At 38.0% G+C, this 23,959-nt stretch overlaps 1 protein-coding gene across 1 annotated transcript in view; it reads right to left on the bottom strand.

Annotated features, from left to right (window-relative positions):
• Positions 1-1,375: 1,375 nt before the first annotated feature.
• The window catches only part of LOC102313552 (carbonic anhydrase-related protein 10), a gene marked incomplete at its 5' end in the record, with an annotated part of 62,990 nt that continues 40,406 nt past the window's right edge, over positions 1,376-23,959 (bottom strand). Inside the window, 3 exons of the mRNA XM_014329990.2 lie at positions 1,376-6,107; positions 15,235-15,409; positions 21,880-22,034. Coding sequence (XP_014185476.2) covers positions 6,085-6,107; positions 15,235-15,409; positions 21,880-22,034 — 353 coding nt within the window. The remainder of the gene's footprint in view (positions 6,108-15,234; positions 15,410-21,879; positions 22,035-23,959) is intronic.

The raw sequence follows: 23,959 nt of genomic DNA, 5'->3' as shown, positions 1-23,959 counted from the left end.
TTTAGTCGCTACTTTGTTACCTTCACAGTATATTTTAAGTCACTGGCATCCTGGAAGACCCACTCACAACCACCTGGCTTGGGTTAACATTCTTCGTTTTATTCCTTTAAATATCCACTTCATGACCCTGATCAAGAATGACTGCCATGTTGAAAGCCAGTAGTTATTCATTCTCAATGCTCCGAAAAACATACAACAAACTTTTAAACTGGGAGTGCTAGCTGTTACACACAAGCTGTGCTGGGGTGATAACTTAACAGAAAATGGTAGACAGCAAAATAACTGTAAAAAAAATAACAGCAGCAAGCTTGTTGGATTTAACCAACAACTTTCATAACTTTGAATAATTTAATTCATTTATTATTATTATTATTAGTATCATTATTTATTATTTAATGTAGTGGTGTACTTTTTTTGTACTGTACTTGTATAAGGGCAATCAAAGAATTAAACCTTAAACACTAAACGCTTCCCAGCCAAGAAGTCTAATAACCTTCTGTGAGACTACAACACTTTATTTAAGACAAATAAACAAAACAAAAATGACCAATCACGTGGCAGCAACTCAATTCATTTATGCATATGGACTTGGTCAAGAAGACCTCCTGTGAACCAAACATCAAAATGGGGAACAAAGGGGATTTTAGCAACTTTGAACTTTGGCATGGTTGTTGGTTTAGCTTGTCTCAGTATTTGCAAAAAATCTGCTGGGCGTTTCCAACATAGCTATCTAAAGAGTTTACAGAAACTAGTAAGCAACACAGAAAATATCCAGCGAGTGGCAGTTCATTTAATAGTTGGTAATAAGAAGGCAATGGTAACTGAAATAACTGCTTGTTACAGCCAAGGCATGCAGAGAACCTCATCTCTGAACTCACCACATGTTAAAGCAAATGTGCTATAGTAGCAAAAGACCAGATAAAGGGTCACTCCTTGGTGGTGGTAGTGGTGGTGGTACGGGAGTGGAGCAGTGGGGAGGGAGGTTCTTGGGAGGTTCTTGTTACACTTGTGCCACTCAGCTGAGCATCATTTAAATACCAAAGCCTATATCATTGCTTACCACGTCCATCCCTTTATGACAACAGTGAGCATATAAACACCATGTCACTGCTTTTTTGAACATGAAAATGCACTTCGCTGTTTTCCAATGCCCTCCACAGTCACCAGATCTTGGTGTAATAAGATACCTTTGGGATACGGCGTAACAGGTGATTTGCATCATCGATGTGCATCATACAAATCTGCATCTACTGCATAATACTGCTTTTTTTTGTTTGTTTGTTTGTTTGTTTGTTTGTTTGTTTGTTAGTTTATTTGCTTGTTTTAATCAATTTTAAATCATGCTTTTTATTTGTTCTTGTTTCCAATGTCTCTGTAAAGCACTTTGAATCACCTTGTTGTTGAATTGTGCTATACAAATAAACTTGCCTTGCCTTGCCTTGTTAAATCTATGTATAACAGAATTAAGTCAGTTCTGAAGGCAAACGAGATTCCAACAGAGTATTAGCAAAGTGCACTGTACCTAATAAAGTGCCTGGAGCATGCATGTTTACAGGAAAGTACATTATTTATCACATTATTGTTGTTTTCCATAGTCCCTGCTTTTAGTTTGCCCTGCAATTTCCAGCAGAACAGACTCTGGAAACCTTTAAATGTTGTTCCCACAAAGGTTCTAGACTGTGTATACTCCCTGTGTATATTTTTCAGCATCATTCAAACAGTCTGGATCTTACTATTCTCTATGCCTGTTTTCATTTCCTATTAAATCCAGACAGTCACCGCTGCTCATTCTCATTAAACGCTTTGTTACAAAGACACTCAATGAAGCTTCTACTAATTTCAAAATAGATGAACTAATTAATTATATGAGTTGCACAATCTTTAAACATAAAACAATAGCATTTATTTTGTCCAAAAAGGTAATAATCTCCACTGTAATCCATCTTAAACAAAACTCATATTTACATTCAACATACATGAGTATAATTTCAAGTTACCTCAAATGAAATATAGCTTTTATAATTGTAAATTCCTTTTCCAGTGGTTGTAGCACATAGCTCCCATAGCTCATCATAGTTCTTTTTTTTTCATTACAGTTACATATTAAAACTAAACAAACATAAAGAGTCAGTTTTTTTTCATGAGATACAACATCACAGCAGACTGAAAGGTAAAAATAAAAAAACAATCCCACAAGTTGACCAGTTCGGTTAGTGACAATCCATGATGGGAAACCATTACATAAATTGTCTCTATGATGGGAATCTTTATCCAACAATTTTAAGATCTACAACCATCAATGCATGTTAAACCTGAATGAAACAAAGAAAGTCTTTTTGATTTGATGGTTTTGATCAGGCCTTGAACCCATGAAGATCTTTAATATAAACAGTTGTTGGTACCTTATTATTCTGTGGTGTTTTATTTATAGAGCAGCTGTTCAATGACTTTGTTCTAGTTTTATCATATTGTTGTTACAATATGATATTCAGTCCTGCCAGTGTTGTCACACAATTGTACTGATCTACAGGTGGTGCTTGAAGAATCAGCTATCTGCATCTTGAGAAGGATGGAAACATATGAAAAGCTTAAATGTAAAAACACAAATCAAATAAAAAATAATAATTAAACAAATTTGTTTATATGAAAATGCCACAGAGAAAATTAAATATTTCAGACATTAGTGTCTGTACTTTGAATATATTATTGGAGACGGTCGCACTTTCCCACTTTAATAACAACAAGATCAGTAATGTCATTTACACTTGATAATAATTATCAACAACATGATTTCACTGGCAGAAATGTTGAATATAGAGAAATGTAATCTTGTTGTGTCTCTCTGTGTTACTCTGGATAAATTTGACCCTTTTTTCTCCAACTAACCCCAACCGCCCAGTTATCTTTGTTTTCATTTCTCTCATGGCACATAACCAAATTACAATAACTACTTTTCATTTTGAGAAATGCAGATTAGTTGGCTGTAATGGTTACAGCCTAACAACTTTATTAGGTGGGTAGCATCAACTAATGTTTACCGTAAAACATGCTGGTTGAAAACCTTTGAAATCCAGTATTTAGCATTACCAACTTTCTTTATTTAAGGTATTTTGTAAAATGATTTGCAAAAAGGTCAAAGCTAATACTGTGTTTAAATAATATTGGAGTTGCAATAACTGCCATCGTCTGAAAATAAATGTCAAATGTGATAATTATAGCTGGGAAACTTGTCTTTTTCTGATATATCTGACCTGGCAAAAAAGGGAATGACAGGAAATGTAACGACAGTTAAATATAATTATGCCATAAAATGTGACAAATTTTTTTCATGGATTGAAAAAAAAAAATACTGTATATTTAAGAAAAAATTATCATCACTCACTCAGTACTCTTCAGACTGGTTCTGTACAGTATCATTCATGTTTTTAGTTAAGATTTTGATAAAGACTGCAGGAAATCTTAAGTGAAATGGCACCAGAATACTGACAGTTGCCACATTGAGTCGTTTAATGATGTGAATGTGGGACTTTTTAACTTAAATATCGAAATCCCCACATACTGTTAAAGTGATACAATGCTTACAAATTCAAGTCAAATAGTCACTATCCTGATTATTGGTGAAGAAAATAAGGAAATAGCATTTTTTGTACTGTTACAGCAGCATTAGTAAGCTAGGTACTTGAATAACAAGAATGAACCTTTGGTGTCACGGTTAACGCTGACTATCAGCTTTGTCCCGTGTTCAAGACTAATATATTTTTTGACCCATTCATCTCTTCTCAGTGTTTTTACTACACTGATTTAGTGTTTTTCCAACATCATCACTCTGTTCTTTGTTCTCCTTTTAGCTGCTCCCTTTAGGAGTCATCACAGCAGATCATCTCCCTCCGTCTCACTCTATCTCTAGCATCCTCTTCTGTCACACCATCTGTGTGCATGTCCTCGTTTACTATATCCATGAATCAACTCTGTGGTCTCCCTCTATCCCTCCTGCCTGGAATCTCCATATTCAACATCTGTTGTGCAATATACCCACCGTCCCTCCTCTGCACATGTCCAAACCTCTTAGCCTTGTCTCTTTAATTTTGTTTCCAAACAACTCAACCTGAGCTTTCCCTTTGATGTCCTCATTTCTAATCCTGTTTATTCTTCTCACTCGAAATGAAAACCTTAACATCTTCAGCAATACCACCTCCAGCTCGGCCTCCTGTCTTTTAGCTAGTGCGACTGTCTCCTAACGATACATCATAGCACATCTCACTAGCATCATGTAAGCCATCCCTGCTCATAAATCACCCAATACGCTCGTTTCCATCTACTCTTCTTCACCTCTCTTGTGTACTGCTCATTGCTTTAGATGGCTGAGCCCGGGTATTTAAGCACATCTAACCTCCTTGTCTCTGCTTCTTGGCTGTTTACCTTTCCATCTGTCTCCCTCTCCTTCACACACATATTCCATCTTACTTCTCTTCTCCTCACCAAAGCATACCTCCACCTGTCCAGACTCCCTTCCACCTGCTCCTTACTCTTACTATAGATCAGGTAGTCTGAAAATGTCACAGTTCATGGACACTTGACTGGCCTTACCTCATCTGTCAACCTGTCTGTCTATCTCCACTGTGAAATGGAAGAGACTCAGAGCTGATCCCTAATGTAATTCCAGCCACACCAATCTGTGACTCCTACCCCACACACAGTACCAGACTTACATACTTCTTTGCCACTCCTGACTCCATAATGCAGTGCCAGAGTTCCTCTCTTGGTACCCTTCCAAATGTTTTCTTTAGATCCACAACTGCATACTTCTCGAATCACTTTGTTCTTTCCCCAAATCCTAATTACAATGACTGCAAAGTGGTGCTTTTACTTCAGTTACAACTGTACAAGAAAAACCTTTTGTTGTTTTGTTTTGTTTTCTCCCCCACACTCCTTGTACATCATTTTGGGTGGGGGACAAATCCAAAGCCAGACAGGCTTGACATATCTCATTACAGTTGCTAGGCTGATTGAAGAGCTTCTATTTAATGCAGGGATTACTAAATGGTTAATTTGCAGAGGGTACTCTTTGCAGAATAAACTTTGGTGAAAACAGTCTGTTTGCTCTTGGAGTAATGGAAGGAAGGTCAGCTCTTAATACATCGCTGTGAAAAGCAGGGACTTGATGTGAGATGAACTCTGACTCCGCTTTTTAATTAAATACCATGAAGACGAGTGAACATTTTCAAAATCATGCAAATTGAGTGACCTATCTCTTTCCAATCTCCAGTGGCTCCATCTGTTCAGGTCTGTAAACTGTCAGAGATCCAGCTTCTACCTCCCTTTAGCTATGTAACCTCATTTCACAAGTTCTGAATTCTCTTTTCAAAATGATCATCTTTAATCATTATTTGATATCAGGATAGGCATGTTATTCTGTCTCATCATAACAAAGCTGAGGGTTTCTTTAATGGCAGGGGTATCGATCATCATTGGGAATGTAAAATGAACTGAAGAAGCTTGTTGGATGAGAGGTGACATGTCTTCAAGACCAAGCTCCTTAGACTACCATGACCTGGATGACTGAAAACTTACACAGACATGTTAGAAATGCAACAGTTCCTCTGGTGAATCAATGAGGTTTTTTTTATAATTGCTTTCTGTACCAGATTTGATAAGTGATTATCACAGCCAAACCCCAGGAACTGGCATTTTTAGCTGCATCCACACATCTATAAATTAGCCATAAAATGTTTGGATCATTGCAACTTCAATCGTCGTGACGTCACAAAACAAATAAACAGACAGTACACAGTAGACATCAGAGTCCTTATGGTCTATTTCACACTTTGTATTGATTTGTACCACCGTTGCAGGCCCCTGATGAGTATTGTTAGACAGTGGATGAGTAGGAGGCCAGCGTAGCAGTTAGAGTTTTGTCATTTGAGCTGAGCTAATATCAGTTTGCTTAAGCTGTCTTTAGTGATGTGCAGCTTTTGTGCTTTTTATTGAGTGCATGTCCCATTTGTTCTTCTCAGTTTGGTTCGGCAGTGGGAAAAGGGCGCCAGTGATTCCTGCCTCTCCAGCTGTGGTACTGCAGCTTCACCTCTATTTCAGGAGCCACTGGTTCACTGGAGAAGAGGAGAGAAGGAAAACCGGAATTTATTATTTTTGCATATTTCTCATTTATGTGTTTCGGATCATCAAACAAAAGATAGTCTGAGTAAATACAAAAGGGAGTTTTTAAAATGATGATATCAAACCTTCTTGGGCCTATGTGAAAGCGTAACAGTTCTAAACTGGTTCCACAACCTGTTGCAGAGTTACTGCTTCTGCAACAGTAACTCAAAAAACCCTCATTACAATCAAGTATGCAATAGAGCATCTCTGAACTCACATTCACCACACATTGAACCTTGGAGCAAATGGATTACAGTAGCAAAAGACCAGGCCAGGAGTCACTCCTGCCAGCTTAGAAAAGGAAAACAAGACCTTAATTTGCACAGCCTCACTAGAATTACAATACAGAATATTTCAAAAACAAAGAGTCCAGATTTCTGCGGTAACATTGAATAGGTAGTGTCATAATTTGGTGACTTTTGGAAACATTTTGGCATGAAAGCTCAGATCCATGCTGCTAGGCACATTATTTCAGTTCAATTCAATTCAGTTTTATTTATATAGCACCAAATCAATACAGCTGCCCTATTTTATAAGGTAATGATTCGACAGTTTACAGTGTTATTTATACATTACTGTCTAAACATCACAGCTTACCTATTGTTGTTGACCAACCCAGTCTCACACCCGTCCATGATGCAGTCATGACCTTAAACCTGTTAATTCATGTTGCTGAATCAATACATCGATCTATGACCTTTAATCTATTGATTCATGTTGTCGGACACAAATTTCTTTAAATTCTCTTCAACACAAATTTGCATTTTGTATCCCTGAACACAAACTTTTATCAGCCCGCTATGTCCAAGTCCACAGCTAGAAGTTATCTGGACTTTCAGTGACCCAAGTCTGACTCATGCACATCACAGTTTTTTTCTACACATATTTAGCATGACTTTTAAATAAATGATTACAAATGTCTTGTTGCATCAAATTTAAACATTAAAAATGACTGAGTTGGGCTTAGAACAGTATGATGATTTGGGTTAAAATGCACTGCTTGCCATATCTTTTCAAATACTGTTGTCCTGGTTGCCATGGTGACACCTCCCTGCTTTTTCTGCAAGTGTAGTTCCTCAAACAAAATATATTTCCTAATGAAAAGCATTACTCACAAATTCATGTTCACTGACACAAACAAAAAACACTTAACAATTCGTGTCCATGAACACGAGAAGATTCATTTATCGTGACTATTTCACAAACTGCCTGAAGACCAGGCTGTACCATCCCTCTCCCATCGGCCGCAGTGTACCGATCCTCTGATAGCTGCTTTTAGCAAGATAACAATAAAGTCAAAAACATGACTTTTGCCTTTCTTCAGAATAATAATGAACTGGCTGTACTCAAATAGGCTCCACATTTACTAAGTTCTCAGTTCCATAGAGTACAATTTAAAATGTGATTTTTGCAACTACATCCCAACAGCCAACAAATCTGCAACAAGGGTGTTGCTGTCATGTTAACATGGACCAAAATGTCTGAGGAATGTTTGCGGCACCTTGTTGTGTCAGGAAGAGGACTATAACAGTATATGCTTATTGATTGTTGAGGAAAGAAATCTCATGCACAAAACTATCTCCCCACCTTTGTAATACATCTGACATGACAACCCCCTATCCTCCTACAAATCACCCGGTTACAATTCAGCTCAATTTTATTTGTAGAGTGTACAGAGTTCCACTAACAGTCTTCCCAAGGTGGTATATAGTCTTAGGTAAAAACCAGACAATATAGGAGAAAAACAACCATCAACAATCAGTCTTCTGCGAGCAGCCACTTGGAGACAGTGGAAAGGAAGAATCCCCTGTTATCGGAAACAAGAGAACCAGGTTCAAGTGGGCACATCCATCAGTCCAACCCAAGTGAGTTGTGTGGCGATAAAAAGGAGAAAAAGCCTATTAATCTGCTAAATTACATTTAGGAGATAAACTGTTTAATAATCCAATTAATGTCACGCAAACTGCTTTCTTTTAAAAGTTGCACCTCTCACCAATGCTTTAAAACATCCGTCATTTTTCTATAATTCCAATTTACAAAACTGACCAATCAAATTCAAAGGTTACTTGAACTGCACAGTTGAATTTCTCACTTATTTGCAGTTGCAGTTGATCAAAGGTATTTAGCATTTGTGTTAGTTTGCGTTACTATGTTGCAGTTTCAAGCAATGTTTTGGTTCGCCCTGATTAGCATGAAAACCACTAAAGCCAAATGAATACTGTATATATTCTATACTTGTGCTGAGCTATGCATAGTCAAATTAACTTTGTAACAAGGACAGTAAACAGACTCAACTAAACAAAAGTCCCCTGGAGTGCTGAATATACTCCTCACAGGTTTCCAGTGGATTGCCAGCTACATTTTCTATCACCTCAAAAATCCTGCTAAAGCTGTCTCAATGCATCTTGTCTCTTCTCTTTTCTGTTATCTTAGACTGACTCCATGATGTTAAGATCAGGGCTCTGTTAGAGCCATATGATGTAGAATTTCAGAATTGCTTGCTCTTCTTGACTGGAGTGCATTTTGTCATGTTACAGAATAAATATGGATGACATAAGACACTTTTCTGATTTTACTGCATGATAGATTTAAAAAAAAAATCTATAATAATATAATTGTAGTCTGAGCACATGAAAAATCAAGCGAAATGTAAAACTGGTATAAGTGGGGTATGAGTGGGGAAAGGTATTTTTATTTTCACTTTGGGATAGATGTACATGCTGGTTGGCAAAAGGCCATAGATTCTAATCAAATGTAACTTTTTTAATGCGAGTTGCAAAACAACATAAAGCTTTTCATCAGCAAAAGGCAATCGCTGACATCTGCTTGGTGCGTCTAGCAGATGTCAGCCTAAAAACCTAGCTGCTATCAATGAAAAAAGGGGGGAACAAGATAGTACTAAAAAGATATAAAGTGCAGGGAGGAAATCAGTGGGTATGAGTAAGTGCAGTTAACTGAAAGAGGGAATTTCAAAGTGAATTTGTCTGTGGAGGAGAAAAAGAGATAACTCCTGCCAAAAGCAAAATCCATGCGTTTATTTCCCACCAGGATCCTCTCATTGGCAGAGTGCACTGTGTTTCTATACTTTCACTGGATGTTGGGGAAAGTACAGAAGCTTTTTTTTTTGCAATGTTATCTCAGCCTTCTTGCCTGTTACTGGATCACCTGACTTTATATTTTCTAAAGAGAAAGAGATAATATTTGATAGCTTTTAGAATTAGCAACTGCAAGTACAGGTCAGGGCTTCTACATAGTTTATTTCAGAAGCTGCAGTATTCACAGCGCAGAGCATGTTAACCTCATCTTTCAAGGAAGGATATCCAACTCTACTCAAAGCTTTTACTCCAACTGAAAGCCAGTTTTTCTGTCGCTACAGTGCAAGGAAAATGCATTTAAATCATTTTCATTTTCTCTTTGGATCTTATACTAAACAGTCAGATTTTGAGATGAAATGTAACATTTCAATTCAATTTTATTTATCTAGCGCCAAATCACAACAAAAGTCGCCTCAAGGCGCTTTATATTGTACAGTAGATCACAATAATAGATACAGAGAAAAACCCAACAATCATATGACCCCCTATGAGCAAGCACTTTGGCGACAGTGGGAAGGAAAAACTCCCTTTTAACAGGAAGAAACCTCCGGCAGAACCAGGCTCAGGGAGGGGCGGGGCCATCTGCTGCGACCGGTTGGGGTGAGAGAAGGAAGACAGGATAAAGACATGCTGTGGAAGAGAGACAGAGGTTAATAACAGATATGATTCAATGCAGAGAGGTCTGTTAACACATAGTGAGTGAGAAAGGTGACTGGAAAGGAAAAACTCAATGCATCATGGGAATCCCCCGGCAGCCTATGTCTATTGCAGCATAACTAAGGGAGGATTCAGGGTCACCTGGTCCAGCCCTAACTATATGCTTTAGCAAAAAGGAAAGTTTTAAGCCTAATCTTAAAAGTAGAGATAGTGTCTGTCTCCTGAATCCAAACTGGAAGCTGGTTCCACAGAAGAGGGGCCTGAAAACTGAAGGCTCTGCCTCCCATTCTACTTTTAAATACTCTAGGAACAACAAGTAGGCCTGCAGAGCGAGAGCGAAGTGCTCTAATAGGGTGATATGGTACTACAAGGTCATTAAGATAAGATGGGGCCTGATTATTTAAGACCTTGTATGTGAGGAGCAGGATTTTGAATTCAATTCTGGATTTAACAGGAAGCCAATGAAGGGAAGCCAAAACAGGAGAAATATGCTCTCTCTTTCTAGTCCCTGTCAGGACTCTTGCTGCAGCATTTTGGATTAGCTGAAGGCTTTTCAGTGAGTTTTTTGGACATCCTGATAATAATGAATTACAGTAGTCCAGCCTGGAAGTAATAAATGCATGAACTAGTTTTTCAGCGTCACTCTGAGACAGGATATTTCTAATTTTAGAGATGTTGCGCAAATGGAAGAAAGCAGTCTTACATATTTGTTTAATATGTGCGTTGAAGGACATGTCCTGGTCAAAAATGACTCCAAGGTTCCTCACAGCGTTACTGGAGGCCAAGGTAATGCCATCCAGAGTAAGAATCTGCTTAGATACCATATTTCTAACATAAAGCTAAGATCTCCTGATTTAAAAACTAAATAAAATGCTCAACTGATGAAAAGGTTTTCCAATACCGAATCACCAAAGTACTGCCTCTCCTGACCTTCGTTTAGTAACAACAGCTGCAACCAAACATTTTCAAAACGTGGAGCGCAGTCTCTCACATTACTGTGGAGGAATTTTGGCTCACTCTTATTTACATAATGGCTTCAGCAAAACCTTACTGATGGGTTTGCAAACGTGAACTGTTCTTTTCAGGTCCCACCACAGCATCTCAGCGCCATGACTATTCCACTGAAAAAATTTATATTTTATTCCTTTTGAGCCATTCAGAGTTGGACTTAACACTAAAGGGACAAACCTAAAGGCAGAGGCTTGCATGGATTTTCCTGTCAGAGATGTTGGTATGTCAATGAAATCTGCAAACCAGCAACAACTTTTCTAGCACTTTTCTACACAAGCACTCAAAGCACTTTATACAACATGGCTCGTTCAGCCAAGCACTTTTTTCTAAGTGTTTTTTAACATTCACACCTAATGCAACCAACGGCTGGAAAGTCTGCTTGTAAACTGCTGACTGTCTGAATAATTCAGATTATGACTTCAAGGTCTTCTGTGTGAGACCAGAATCATGCAACTAATCAATAAAGCCACATCTATGTTGTAGGTATAATGTTCCTTTTTTTGAATTCGAGTTTGCCTTTTGACGTATCTAAAATTTTAGATTATCAGTTTTGTTTTGGATTAATTCTTTAACATGAAGGCTGTTTGAGGTGGGAAAGCTTGAGCATGACTTCCTAGATGACTTGCCCCGTGCTTTTGAATTTTAGAAAGTCAGCTTCAGTGTCGGTATGTGGAGTCCCAGAGCTGTGTATCTAATAGGGATTACCAAACTGCTGGTGCTGTGTCTCTTAGCATGTTTAGATGCAACTTATTTCCTCTTAATAATAATATTTCATTTACTTTCCTTTCAGGTCACTCAAAGCAAAAGTATCTCAGAGTGCAGAGGTTAATCCTTTAAAACCTAAACCATCAAATAATTGCCAGAAATCTTTAATTTTTTGACAATAGACTGTTTGTTGAACCTTTAGACAATATATATATATATAAAATATAGCAAATTCTAATCTGCATATATGAGTTTTAATTTGTATCAAATTTGCTACATTAGCCATATTTTTGCAATTTAGTCATTAAAAATGTGTCATGCAATTTATATCATTTTTTGAGGGTAAAAAAAAAAGGTCATGCTGATGATATAGAAGTCTCAAAAACTCACAAAAACACATGTATCAAATATGATAAGCTTTAAAAAAATGTAAAAATAGCTTTAGAGTGATACTGGGTCCCTGACCAAATAAGAATAACACATGAACACATTGAAAAAAGTCTGTATTATGCATTAGTTGATTTTTTCTATCATTACTTACTATGGCTTTATAATTATATTTATCAAAAAAGAAAAGAGATGTTGTGGTAAATTATAAGTGCTTTTCAAATAAAGAGTAGAAATGAAAGCTGCAACGCAAAAAACAAGACAAAAAACCCCACTGAACAAAAGTTTGTGGAAAAAAAGGCTTTTATGATGACCTTGTTAGAGATCTGAACTGTGTTGCAATTTAGTTCAACGATTAAAGTTAAAATTCTGCGGAAATTAGGTTATAATGGCTTGAAAAAGACCATTTTTAACATTTCACTTTTCAACCAAAAGGGACATCCACGTAAACAACCATTACCAGAAAACCAGATTCAGACTAGAAAATAACACTGATGCATGTCTGATGCTTGAGAGGAAAAAGTTTGTAAGGAACCAAAGGTCAGAAAACAAAGACTAAAGCCAGAGTGAGCCTTCTTCACTACAGCATTTCACTGATGCAGCCCTGTCCTTTCACACAAAGCAATTTATCCTAATAATGTGATAATACTTGATCCTGGTAGTACTGGCATTTCTGTGGCAAGCAGAAGAACACTTAGAAGAAGTGATAGTGTACTAAAACATTTTTTTTTCATTTACGCATTTGTTTTTTGTTTTGTATTTGTTTTTTGATGATGATGATGAAAAATACAGGAGCCCCCACAGCTGGAAAACACTAGGGGGTAAACTGGTGGAGAAGTGGTTCACTAAAAATTTAGGAGCCAAGTGCCTCAGTCTCACACAGTGGAAGTGGAACGCATTTAATAAAAGATCATTGGAGACCGTTTTTGAAGTTTAACCTTGAGTTGAAAAAAAAAAAAGCACAGAAACTGAGATATTTTGTCTTGTTTGATAGCAATTACTGGCAACCTGGCAAGTCTAAAAAAATACTATATTCCCACATACCCCCAAAACAAAGAGCAGCCATTCTGAGTGTTTCTGGTTTCTGGAGATCACCTAAACAGTCTTCCAAGGGACTTCAATTGCTTCAAATGCATTGCCAGAGAAAGACAAGGACCTGGCTGCAGCGTATAAAATTGCCAGTTGAATTTTGCTGAGGCTACTGTTGATCATATTTTCTCTACTTTGTGAGAGCATTAAAGCACTGAAGCGTACCATCTTTCTTTTGGACAAAATTAATTAAAGGAGAGCAGAATTCCATCTGGGAAATCTTATAATCCTTCCACATGGCCAGATGGGCCCGGAGAACTGGGAAACAGACCTCTAACACAGGAATTCCTAACTGTGAAGCCCAGTTCTGTAACACTGAAAAGAAAAGGCAGGCAGATGATTAGACATGGAGAATTTCTGGTGTCCATCTTTTGTCAGTGGAGAAGTGTGGAGAAAAATCACATCTGACAGCATTTGCTGGAGAGGAAAGGTTGTCAGCGCTTCTTTACTGGGCAATCAAGAAAGTTTATTCTTGATAAATCGCAGAGACATTACAGACATTTCTTAAAAAATGACCGACAGAAAGCTGCTGTGAATATAACCATGAATTCAACAAAGATTTAATCCACTATAAAAGCTTCATTTGTCCTCCTCTTTTTATTTTTGAGCACCTATCTCCTCAAAGGTATCTCAACAATCCAATTGCTTCCATTGGTTGGACTAACACTGTTGGGATTTCTAAAAGCTCCTCTAGGGAGTGATTAGGGAAAAATCAAATACCCACACGATTCACAGTTAAGATGATGTCAAATTCAAGATGGAACCCATTTAATCTGATAGAAAATACTTTCAGGATTTTCTCTTGGAGACTGACGCCCATTATTTGACCTCATTTCAGAGATGCTTTGGTTTACATGTAGTTTGGGAGTTGATCACTTTTTGACAAAAAAGGGGGGGCAGACTTGTTCAAAGGAAACTTCTGACATTCAATGTAAATGAAAAAAAAAATACTTATAAAAGTTAAATGAATGTGATCATTGGGCCCACCTGTCATTTCTCTATATGTGCTTATTCAGTCTGCTGGTCTACTGTTTTGTGTTTTTTTACTCTGTGCCTACAATCTGGCTGTTTGTGTTTTTTTGCTCTTTGACCTTGAGTGTTTCGGTTCTATATTCCAACAGGCCAATATCAAAGGGGTAGTAGAGAACATGACATTGGTTTTAGTTGTGGAGGATATCGTGAACTTCACTGGATTCATAAAAAAGAGAAGCTGTCAGCTGTTATTATTCCTGAAGGATCCAAGGACACACTTCCAAGTTTGGTGTATATTTCTTGGTTGGACCAGTTCTAATTTAATTTAACGCTTCCAGTGTTACATTGGTACAGACAACACATTTGCACTTTTTCACACATACACATTAATTTTGATGTCCTTTCTTTTTGCTCCTGTTTTTTTACCTATTGTTTATATTCTCACAAAGCACTGCCTGACTTTCTCAAACTAATGTGTATAAACAGACCAGCGCATATTATGCACTGCATGTGTGCTTTGGACTCAGATAATAAGAATAAAAAAGTGCAGGTGCACTGCTGTCTTAGCTATTTTGCTACAGTACAACACCCTGTTGTAATTTGTTGTGCCACCACTTTATCATGTAACTAATTATCACATTTAATGAGATTGTTTTCACTACATTAATTAATGTATCCCCCTGTGAAAAGCACCAACGACCACAGAAATCATGCAGATCCTCATTTTTTATCATGATGTTTAAGCTTATAACAAATTAAGCCATCATTGCTGCTTTTATAGTATGTTGTTTATATAGTACGCTGTTTTTATAGTAGGTTATTCTTCATTTCAGTACACTACACTGGCTGAAATGTGTCTAGATTATCTATGTGTAACTTTATAAATCTCACAGCAATAACTTAATATCTGTTGTGAAATATTATCCCTCTATTACTACCCATGATCCACAGGTTTAAAAGGTTTCCCAGAAAAGGGAATGAGTGGGGCCTGATGAGCTTCAATGACCTAAGCGACCTAAATATATCCCCAGTCTTGGCACAAGCTTGTAATAGCTGCCTTGATTAGCTTAAGAGGCTGAAAAGGAGAAGCACAATCATACTTGGCATTTTCTTCATGCAGAAACAAAACCACCGCTCCCTCTTTCTGTACCCTGTGAGTTACCTCTGTATTGTGGACGAAGGGCGCGGTTGTTGGGGCAGTCACGGCCCTGCTTGCTAAAGTTGATATTGGTACGGATGCAGCGTTGAAGCAAAGGCTGGGTGGGCCGGGTGTTGTCGCTCATACTAAGGAATATCTTGTAGGGCTCATTCTGGCTGAGGAGGCGCAGGGAGTGCATCTGTGGGAGACATAAGATCAAATCTTAGTTCAAGAGCTAGCTAAAATGTCCTGAGTTCATCTTCAGCTTCTCTAGTGGCACTATGCTAGTCTATCCACCCATCTTCTGCTTATTTGTAGGTGGTGTGGACAGCTACCTAAGCAGGAACTGCTGCTGCTCCCCAGCAGTCCCATTCTCAATACTTCACCCCAGACCTTAAACTTGGCCATAGAGAAGAGACAAAAGCTTCATTTTCAAAGAGTGTGGAGAAACATCGCTGGTGATAAGAACTAGTATCAGTGAGGAGTTTCAGTGGAAGCAGTGCCCTAGCTCAAAACATTTAAAAGAAAAAAAAGTGTCCCACATGTTGACGTGAAAATGCATACATTTTTTGGCCATGCCTACATCACATTTTAAAAGGACAACCTGCATTTGGGGGAGATCATCAAAAACATAATTCAGAATTAATTCAGAGTATTATTTGTGGAACCCACTAAACCTTGAATGATTTATAGACAGTGATTTCGATCTAGTCAATATATAATTGGAAAAGAAAATCAGTCAGTCAACACCACAGGACTAGAACAACACGAGTGAGCACACATGTAGAACCACACAGGGCTGAGTGGAAGGAGAAACACACTGTTCCATCTTATTCTTTGTATCTTGTACCACAGATCTTTTTCTGTTTTTCACCTGCCTCCTCCACCACAGTTCTTTTCTCCCTTATTTCCACATCATGCTCTTCTTCTCTACCTCAAGCATTCTGAAGTCAGAGCTCTAACATAAAGAAAAGAGCATGAGCATGCACAGATTATTTAGTCACAATGTTGAGTGGTGCTTCGTTGACTCATCAACCTTGAGCATTTTAAGTGGCTAGGAGAAAAAATGTAAATATTGTTAAATATTTCATTGATACATGTTTGTTTTAATCCAGATTTATGTCAGTATTATTCACATGCATAAATATAACATATAGTATATAGAAAAAAGAATTCTAATGCAGACAGTATTTGAAACTGGTAGATTATAGGTGAGAGTTTTTTCTCTTTATTCTTATTGACCTGCTCTCAAAACTTTTTTTAAACACCTTAAATATAATCACTTTTTAAACCACAAGTTTTTGTCATTAAGCTGAAGATATGATGAATTTGATACAGTTTTCACGTACCTACATCAAAATAAACCTCAAATATTGCTCAACATATTTAAAAGAATCAGAGGCCAAAAAAATGAAAAGTGCAGAATAACTTTGGTGCAACAAATGAGTTGTGAAGCAATCTTGTAGTATTTTTCTGGTGGTTGCAGCTCATTAAATGGTGCAAACACTCAAACCCAGCCACAGGAAGGCCACAAGCCAGTTTATTCCTACTGCTGGTCCCAAAACGGGAATGGGGAGGTTCGCTTCAGGAAGGATCATTCACCCTAAAATCTGTGCACATCATAAAGAATTAAATTCTCGTGCAGATCCGGTGCTGCTGGTCTTCAGGATCACCCTCCAGGGTGATTTGTGGCATAAGGAGAGCAGCAAAAGTGAATCGTGAGACCTGGTATGATGAATGGTTTGGAGACAGTGGTGCCAACAAAAAGACGGACCTGGAGGTGGCTCACAACCAGTGAATGTGACACGTGAGGTAATTTTGCTTTTGTGGGTTTTGTTGCTGTCAGTATTATAAATACAGGGTAGGATTATAATGCAGACCAGCCCAAAAAGATTTTTCCCCACACAGATATAAAATCCTGCATCATAGTTCTGACTGCATGACTTTTATGAAACCATCACTGGAAATGGTATGGTTATAAAGAAAGGGGATGTTATGTGAGAGTTTGTGTGTGTGTGTCAAAATGAGTCAGGTCTAGCAACAAAAAGCAAGCTTTAATTACGCTGCTAAGAAAAGCCCGAAAGGCTGGCCCAAAAAAACAGGAAACCAAGAATAAAAGGAGGGCAAACTGATGGAGACACAAAATGGCACAAAGCGCTGATTGAACACAGAGATGAATAGATGAACACATCTGCAAAAGCAAACCGCACCAAGGGGGACGAACCAGCACAGGTGTGAAAACACCCTAAGTGTTAGCGTGTCACCTTTTTCTCCTCTCACTGTCGTTCCTTTTCCTATTTAAGCCAACTTTTCCACAAATCAGCATTCTACCTACGCTAAACATCACTGCCGTCAGACTACATGTGGAAAGAAAGGATGCTTCTGAACCCTTGTCAGTTCCAGCAATCCCGCCTCTCTGTGGTTCCCTATGCAGGACAATCAATCCCACATAACACATTAGCCAAATCTCCCATAGGTGTTCACTTTCCTAATCACCCTGGAAAAGACCACATGAAAACAAAGCGATCACACAGAACAGCTTGGATCTGCAGTGAGCCTTCCCTCTCATGAAAAGATTACAGCAAAGGGTTCCCAGCCAAAGTGATTTCTTCAGTGTAGAGCTCAATGGTTCAAATCTTTCTGTTCATGCTTTAATTTTTCACCAGCCTTTTAATGATCAAATTATACATTTAGTGTTTATACTGTTTGTATCATTCCCTTGAATTGTATGTTGTTGATATTTTAATCTGAGGCCTACTATTCAATTCAATTCAACTTAATTCAATGTAATTCAGTCCAATTCAGTTGTATTTATATAGCCCCAAATCACAACAACAGTCGACTCAAGGCACTTTATATTTCAAGGTAGATCCTACAATAATACATACAGAGAAAACCCAACAATCATATGACCCTCTATGAGCAAGCACTTTGGCGACAGTGGGAAGGAAAAACTCCCTTTTAACAGGAAGAAACCTCCAGCAGAACCAGGCTCAGGGAGGGGCGGGGCCATCTGCTGCAACCGGTTGTGGTGGGTTGTGGTTGGGAGCTGTTACTAAGGTAATAGTGTTGGCTGTGGCACAAAGGTTATTGTTCATGCACTTTTCCACTTCAGTTGTTATTTAGATTTTTTTATTTTTACATACTTCTATGATAATTCTGGTAAAGAATTATCAAAAGGATTTCATAATTTCATTCAAGTGACAGTGCCACTGTCAAAACCACTGGCTTCATCTCTAATTGTTTAAATACGCTATTTGAATGATCAATTATTAGAATTCATATTTTTGCTGATCTCTCTCAACTTTTTACTCAACAAATTTGGACTTGTCACATTGTCTTTCCCTTTGGGGAGCACTCACTTTGTTTTTTCACTGTCATGGCTCACTGGGTCACCTAATTAAACGAAGCCGTCGTTAATACATTTGTTCTTTCTCTATTGTGTCAAATCAAAACGTCCACTATATTACTAATATGCCTGTTAATCATACAAGAAACACAATCTTCTAGTAGTTGAAGAGCATGAACAATTTTAACAACTGTTCAATAATAAGATTTTAGCTCCTTTAACTCGATGATATTTTTAATACTACCTTAAAATACTTTTTAATACTTACTTTGTATACTTTAAATTTTAATTTCACAAATTGGTGTAAAGTAATTAGTTCATTACAGTTTTGCACATACTGATGATTAACAATCTTTGTCCCCAAAGGAGTGGTTGTGTTAAAAAGCCCCCAAACTACAGTTTTGCAGGCAGTGCTAAACTACAAAACAAAATGGTCTCAGAGACACTGGATGGGTTCAGATGAAGACTATTATAACACTGAAACAGGAACAAAGTGTTCTTGGAGGTTTCTGCCGAACATCACATCTTTTTCAACAGCAATCTTCCCCTGTGCTGCCCCTGCACAGACATATCTCTGAGTCCAACCTGCTTGCCTCACACAAGGTTACAAAAATCAGGAGATGCACAATAAGAAAAAATGGCACAACTTCAGCATGTGCCACCAATCGAGGAGTCACTTTTGCCACTTGCCACAATTCACAATGACAATGAACTGAACTGAGTCAGCTTAAGGGAGTCTCCCCAATTACCCCCTGCAGCCTACACTGAAGCGATGGAAAGGAGTAGGTGCTCACGAATGAAAGCCTGTATGTATTACTGAAGACTGTGCAGAACACGTGTCAAACTCGGCATCCATGAGACAAATCCAGCGTTTTGTAAATTTTAATCCAGCCGCATGTCAGTTTTGGTCCGCTTGGTTGTTACAGCAGTGTGCACGGTGACTGCTCAGCTACTCTTAATATGTTTTTAATGATATTTCCTACACCACCACTAAGTTGTCATGTTCAGGCGTGTGAAACATTCGATTTAAGACCCATAGAGATATGTGAAACGAAAAACTTAAAGATTCATTATTATGCTTTACCATCGATGTGTATTTGTTTTTTCCAACCAAATCACTGTCAGTAGTTGTTATGTTGGGCAGACGAATGAGGTTGTTATACACTGTCTGTATGTGAGAGCCTACTTGTAAAACTGTAATCAGGATGCATTATTAAATGTGTGATTCACATTTTCTACTGTGGGCCTTAATGAAACTGAGCGCGAGAGGCATGATGTGGAAAGATGGATGAGTGGAGAGCGAAGATGGATGGACGGGGGGGTAAAAATGCATAAGAGAAAAAAAAGGAGAAGATATTGGAGAGAGGGAAAAGAAAAAGCAAGTGAAAATAAAGATAAAAGACAGAGAGATTAAAAGTGGATGACAGGTAAGTGAGAAGACAAGACAGGTGAATGAGAACAGGGGGAATGCAGTCAGAATAAATGGCACATAGTGTGTGGGATTTCACTGATGCATGCAGGCGCTTGCTGTGCTGGACTGTAATGTGCTGCACTCTGACACAGAGCTTCTTGGTCTACAGATTGCATATTTGATTTGATCTACAGTATAAAGCAACTATTCTGACCAAGCAGAAAAGGTCAAGGTATTTAATTCATATAGTTTGACCCTGTAAATCTGAATCATCATTGATTATGACTCTAAGCTTGACTGTCATAATATATCATTTTTCATTTGATTTTAATTAATCTCTTGACAAGTCTTGACATTTGTGAGACAAAAAAACAACTTGTTTTTGCTTTCCTGATAAACATAGGCTTAGACTTCATAGTTAGGGCTGGTTTCATCACCGATGACCTCACAGGTTAAAGTTACTTTTTGTAATTATTGTATGTAATTAAAATTGTTTTACCAAATATTTTTGTTTTGCTGCCCAGCTCTGTAGTATAATGCAAAAAGGAAACAGGTGATCAATAGGTGTTGATGTGAGAGTGTCTCTCTCTATTAGCCCTGTGAGCTATTCACAGTCTGTTCAAGGTGACTATCAATGATCCCACAGTTTACAGCTGGATATAAAGCACTAATCACATAGAGTAATTATATTTGTCCCACAGCATTAATAAAAAGCTAACCAAGAAAACATCTCAGCACTGTCGGTAACAGTTGGCTCAATTTATCAGGGTTCATCACTTTTACCTTACCAGTCTAGCAGAAATGTTGTAACTTGAGTGCCAACACTCTTTCCAGCAGTGAAATGATAGTCCTTTTTTATTTTCAATTCAATTGAATTCAATTTTATTTATACATCGCCAAATCACAACAGTCGCCTCAAGGTGCTTTATATTGTAAGGTAGATCCTGCAATAATACATACAGAGAAAAACCCAACAATCTGATGACCCCCTATGAGCAAGCACTTTGGCGACAGTGAGAAGGAAAAACTCCCTTTTAACAGGGAGAAACTTCCGGCAGAACCAGGCTCAGGGAGGGGCGGGGCCATCTCCTGCGACTGGTTGGGGTGGGAGAAGGAGGACAGGATAAAGGTATGCTGTGGAAGCGAGACAGAGATTAATTTTTTACCATTTTCTTTCTCAGCATAGTTTCTTTTTGGGATGTGGTGCTTGTGGTGATACGTGTCACTTTCCAGGGGCCTCAGCCATTATTTGCTTTTATATTAACTAGAATAGCATAGGGCATCCTGGATTCTGTATTGACAAACATCTTGTAGGACAAGTTCATTTTGCAATATATCTCATCCCTGGTTTATCTTGCATTGATGTCTCTGTAACAAAACTGATTTTTTTCTTCTTTTATTATCTGATCAAGAGCAGACGTGGTTGAAAAAGTACTGCTACAGTGAAGCAATGAATAGAAGAATAGGAGTTGTGCATCTCTTGATTTCATTGTGGACATGAAGTCATGGTGTTTTTTCCCGTTACATTGTGTTTACAGCACTAGTTAGTTTTTGAAGGTTTTACTCTGTTTTTAAACAAAAGGATTTTCAATGATTTGAGGACCTTGTAAAAAAAAACAACAGCACAGTTGAATCGAGCTTTTATTTTAGACCTTAAGATAAAGAAAGTGGATTTGTTTGTTTTCTGTCGTTTCATTACGTTACTGTTACAACAGCCTGCTTTATCTAAACCACTTAGGGAAAAACAGACGGTTTGAAAATTGCAGGTTATGAAGGTGTAATTTGCAGTTGAGGCATGTTTGTACCCCATGCCAGCAAGAAAATTAGAAATCAAGTTTCTTCCCCGATCAACACAATACAAGTCATTTTTTTCCGCCAGACGCCAGATACCTGTGCTACACTTTCATACCTGCATCTGTGTCACGTAGACTGGCTTGTTGATGAGTATCCACGTGGATGTCTCATAGCAGGGAGGAATGGTGATGGAGCCCTCGTAGGTGATATAACGTGTGGTGTCGGGGTAGAGGTCAGCTATGTTCAGACCCATCAATAAGAAGGCATCGTCTAGAGAAAAGAGAAAAATGGCAGGGGAGCCCGTTAGGCTGTGTGTGCAAGTTTGCTTATGTTCTAACCTATTAACAGAGACACCAGTCAAATGAAAAACAGAAAAATGTGCGTCTTTTAGTGCATTCGTCATATTATCACAGTTAAATTAGAACTTTAAAAATACAAGATACATCTTTACATTTTAATATAAAGACTCATGCTTTTCCAGTTGCATATGTCTATACCAAAACTCCACTATTTTGAATGTGCAAGTGCTCTGAGTACCCAGGTGGTGTATTCATAGCACTCAAAATGCTAAGTGCACACTTGTGTTGGCCATGTAATAGAAAGAGAAGGACCAACAAACAACTTCACCCGGCAGAAGGAGGCTATATGTCAACCTAACATCTGCACATTTTTAGCAGGTATTGTTGGTACAAATAATGTGCTGAGGCATATTTTATGCATGTTAAATTATCAGCTTCACTGTGTGCTCAGAGGCACTATAACTCACAAATCTCATATTATATAATAGCAAGTATGACAATCATGGTCCAACATTGCAAACCTAAGTATGCGGTACTACATGAAAGTGAATCAGCAGAAGTATCCATACTCAGACTCCTGGTGTAAAGTTGGAATAAAGTAAGGGTTAGGGTTGGGTAAGAAATGGTTAGGGTAACTCCTCACTACATCATTAAACCCTCACTGAATTTATTAGACACAATAAATAAAGTGTTGACTGGCAAACATGGCCTACAATTGGAGGGTTGCCGCATGGCCCACGCCGACACTTTTTGGGCAGTTCCTCCTACAGCCGGCCAATCTCCAGCAACTGTGTGGTGCTATCATGTCAATATGGATCATACGTTTGAGGAATATTTCCAGCAACGCAATGAACCACATAAAAGGGAGTCAAACCCAGCACTGGCAAGATCTAACTAATAAAGAAGCTGGTGAGTGTAAGTCCGTGTAAAACCTTTCTGAAGTGACTGATCCACGATTTCTCTGCTTGCATAGGGTTATTTCAGGACCATTATTAGTTTTTAAAAGAAGTAAAGCAATTGCTGGTCTTTTCTTTCTGAGTTACCTTCAAAGGTTTGTTTTAAAGTATTAGGGTTAGGGTTAAATGAGAATAAGGTTTGGTTTAGGTTATGGACTTTGATGTTAATAGCCAGGGTGGGTAAAAAGCTCAGGAATGCATTTATCAAAGGTTAGGATCGTGGTGTGAATGTACAGCTCAGATCTATCACATGGCCAGATTACCATGCAACTTCTAAATTTTGGAATAGCCTTTCTAAGACCATTAGGTTGGCTGAATCGATACTCATACTGTTTCCTTTTCCTTCATTTGCTCAGTTTTTGGGGAGGTATATGACACCATATGTTTGAAAGCATGTCTGCATCCTGAGACATGTACATATTTGTTTTTGTCCAAATAATAAAGCGCTTAGTAACTGTGCTTTTTATGAAGTGCTATTCAAATATAGTTGCTGTTCTTATTATCAGTTACATTAGTCACATCTAATTTAAGAACTCACTGCTGGTTCCCACAGGTAGTCCTCAACATTAACTTGAATTGGATCTTGGTTTAGATTAGTATAACCTAGGTTTACGGAGAATAAGGATAAGCATATGGATGTCTTGTGGTTAGTCTGTGTGGTTGTTATGTAGCTCTGCTATGTTTAGCCTCATTAACAGGAAGAGAGTTCATCAGAGGACTGTACATCTTCACAGCAGAGGCTGGAAAGCAGATTTTGGGCAATATAGCACTGATTCATATGTAATTAATGAAGCTTTCTTTCTGAAGACAGATTTAACTATCAGGGAGCATTGTTGTGTAAAACAAGATGTAGACTGATTTTGTAGTGTCAGAATGAACTGTTGTGTAGCAGCTTTAGAAGTTCAGGACAGACTCCTAAGTCCGTCGTGGTGTATTCAGA

This window comes from Haplochromis burtoni, unplaced genomic scaffold (assembly GCF_018398535.1).
Source record: "Haplochromis burtoni strain Fernald_Lab_line unplaced genomic scaffold, NCSU_Asbu1 Contig_662, whole genome shotgun sequence".
NCBI lineage: Eukaryota > Metazoa > Chordata > Actinopteri > Cichliformes > Cichlidae > Haplochromis > Haplochromis burtoni.
This window is presented reverse-complemented; position numbering and strand designations above follow the sequence as displayed.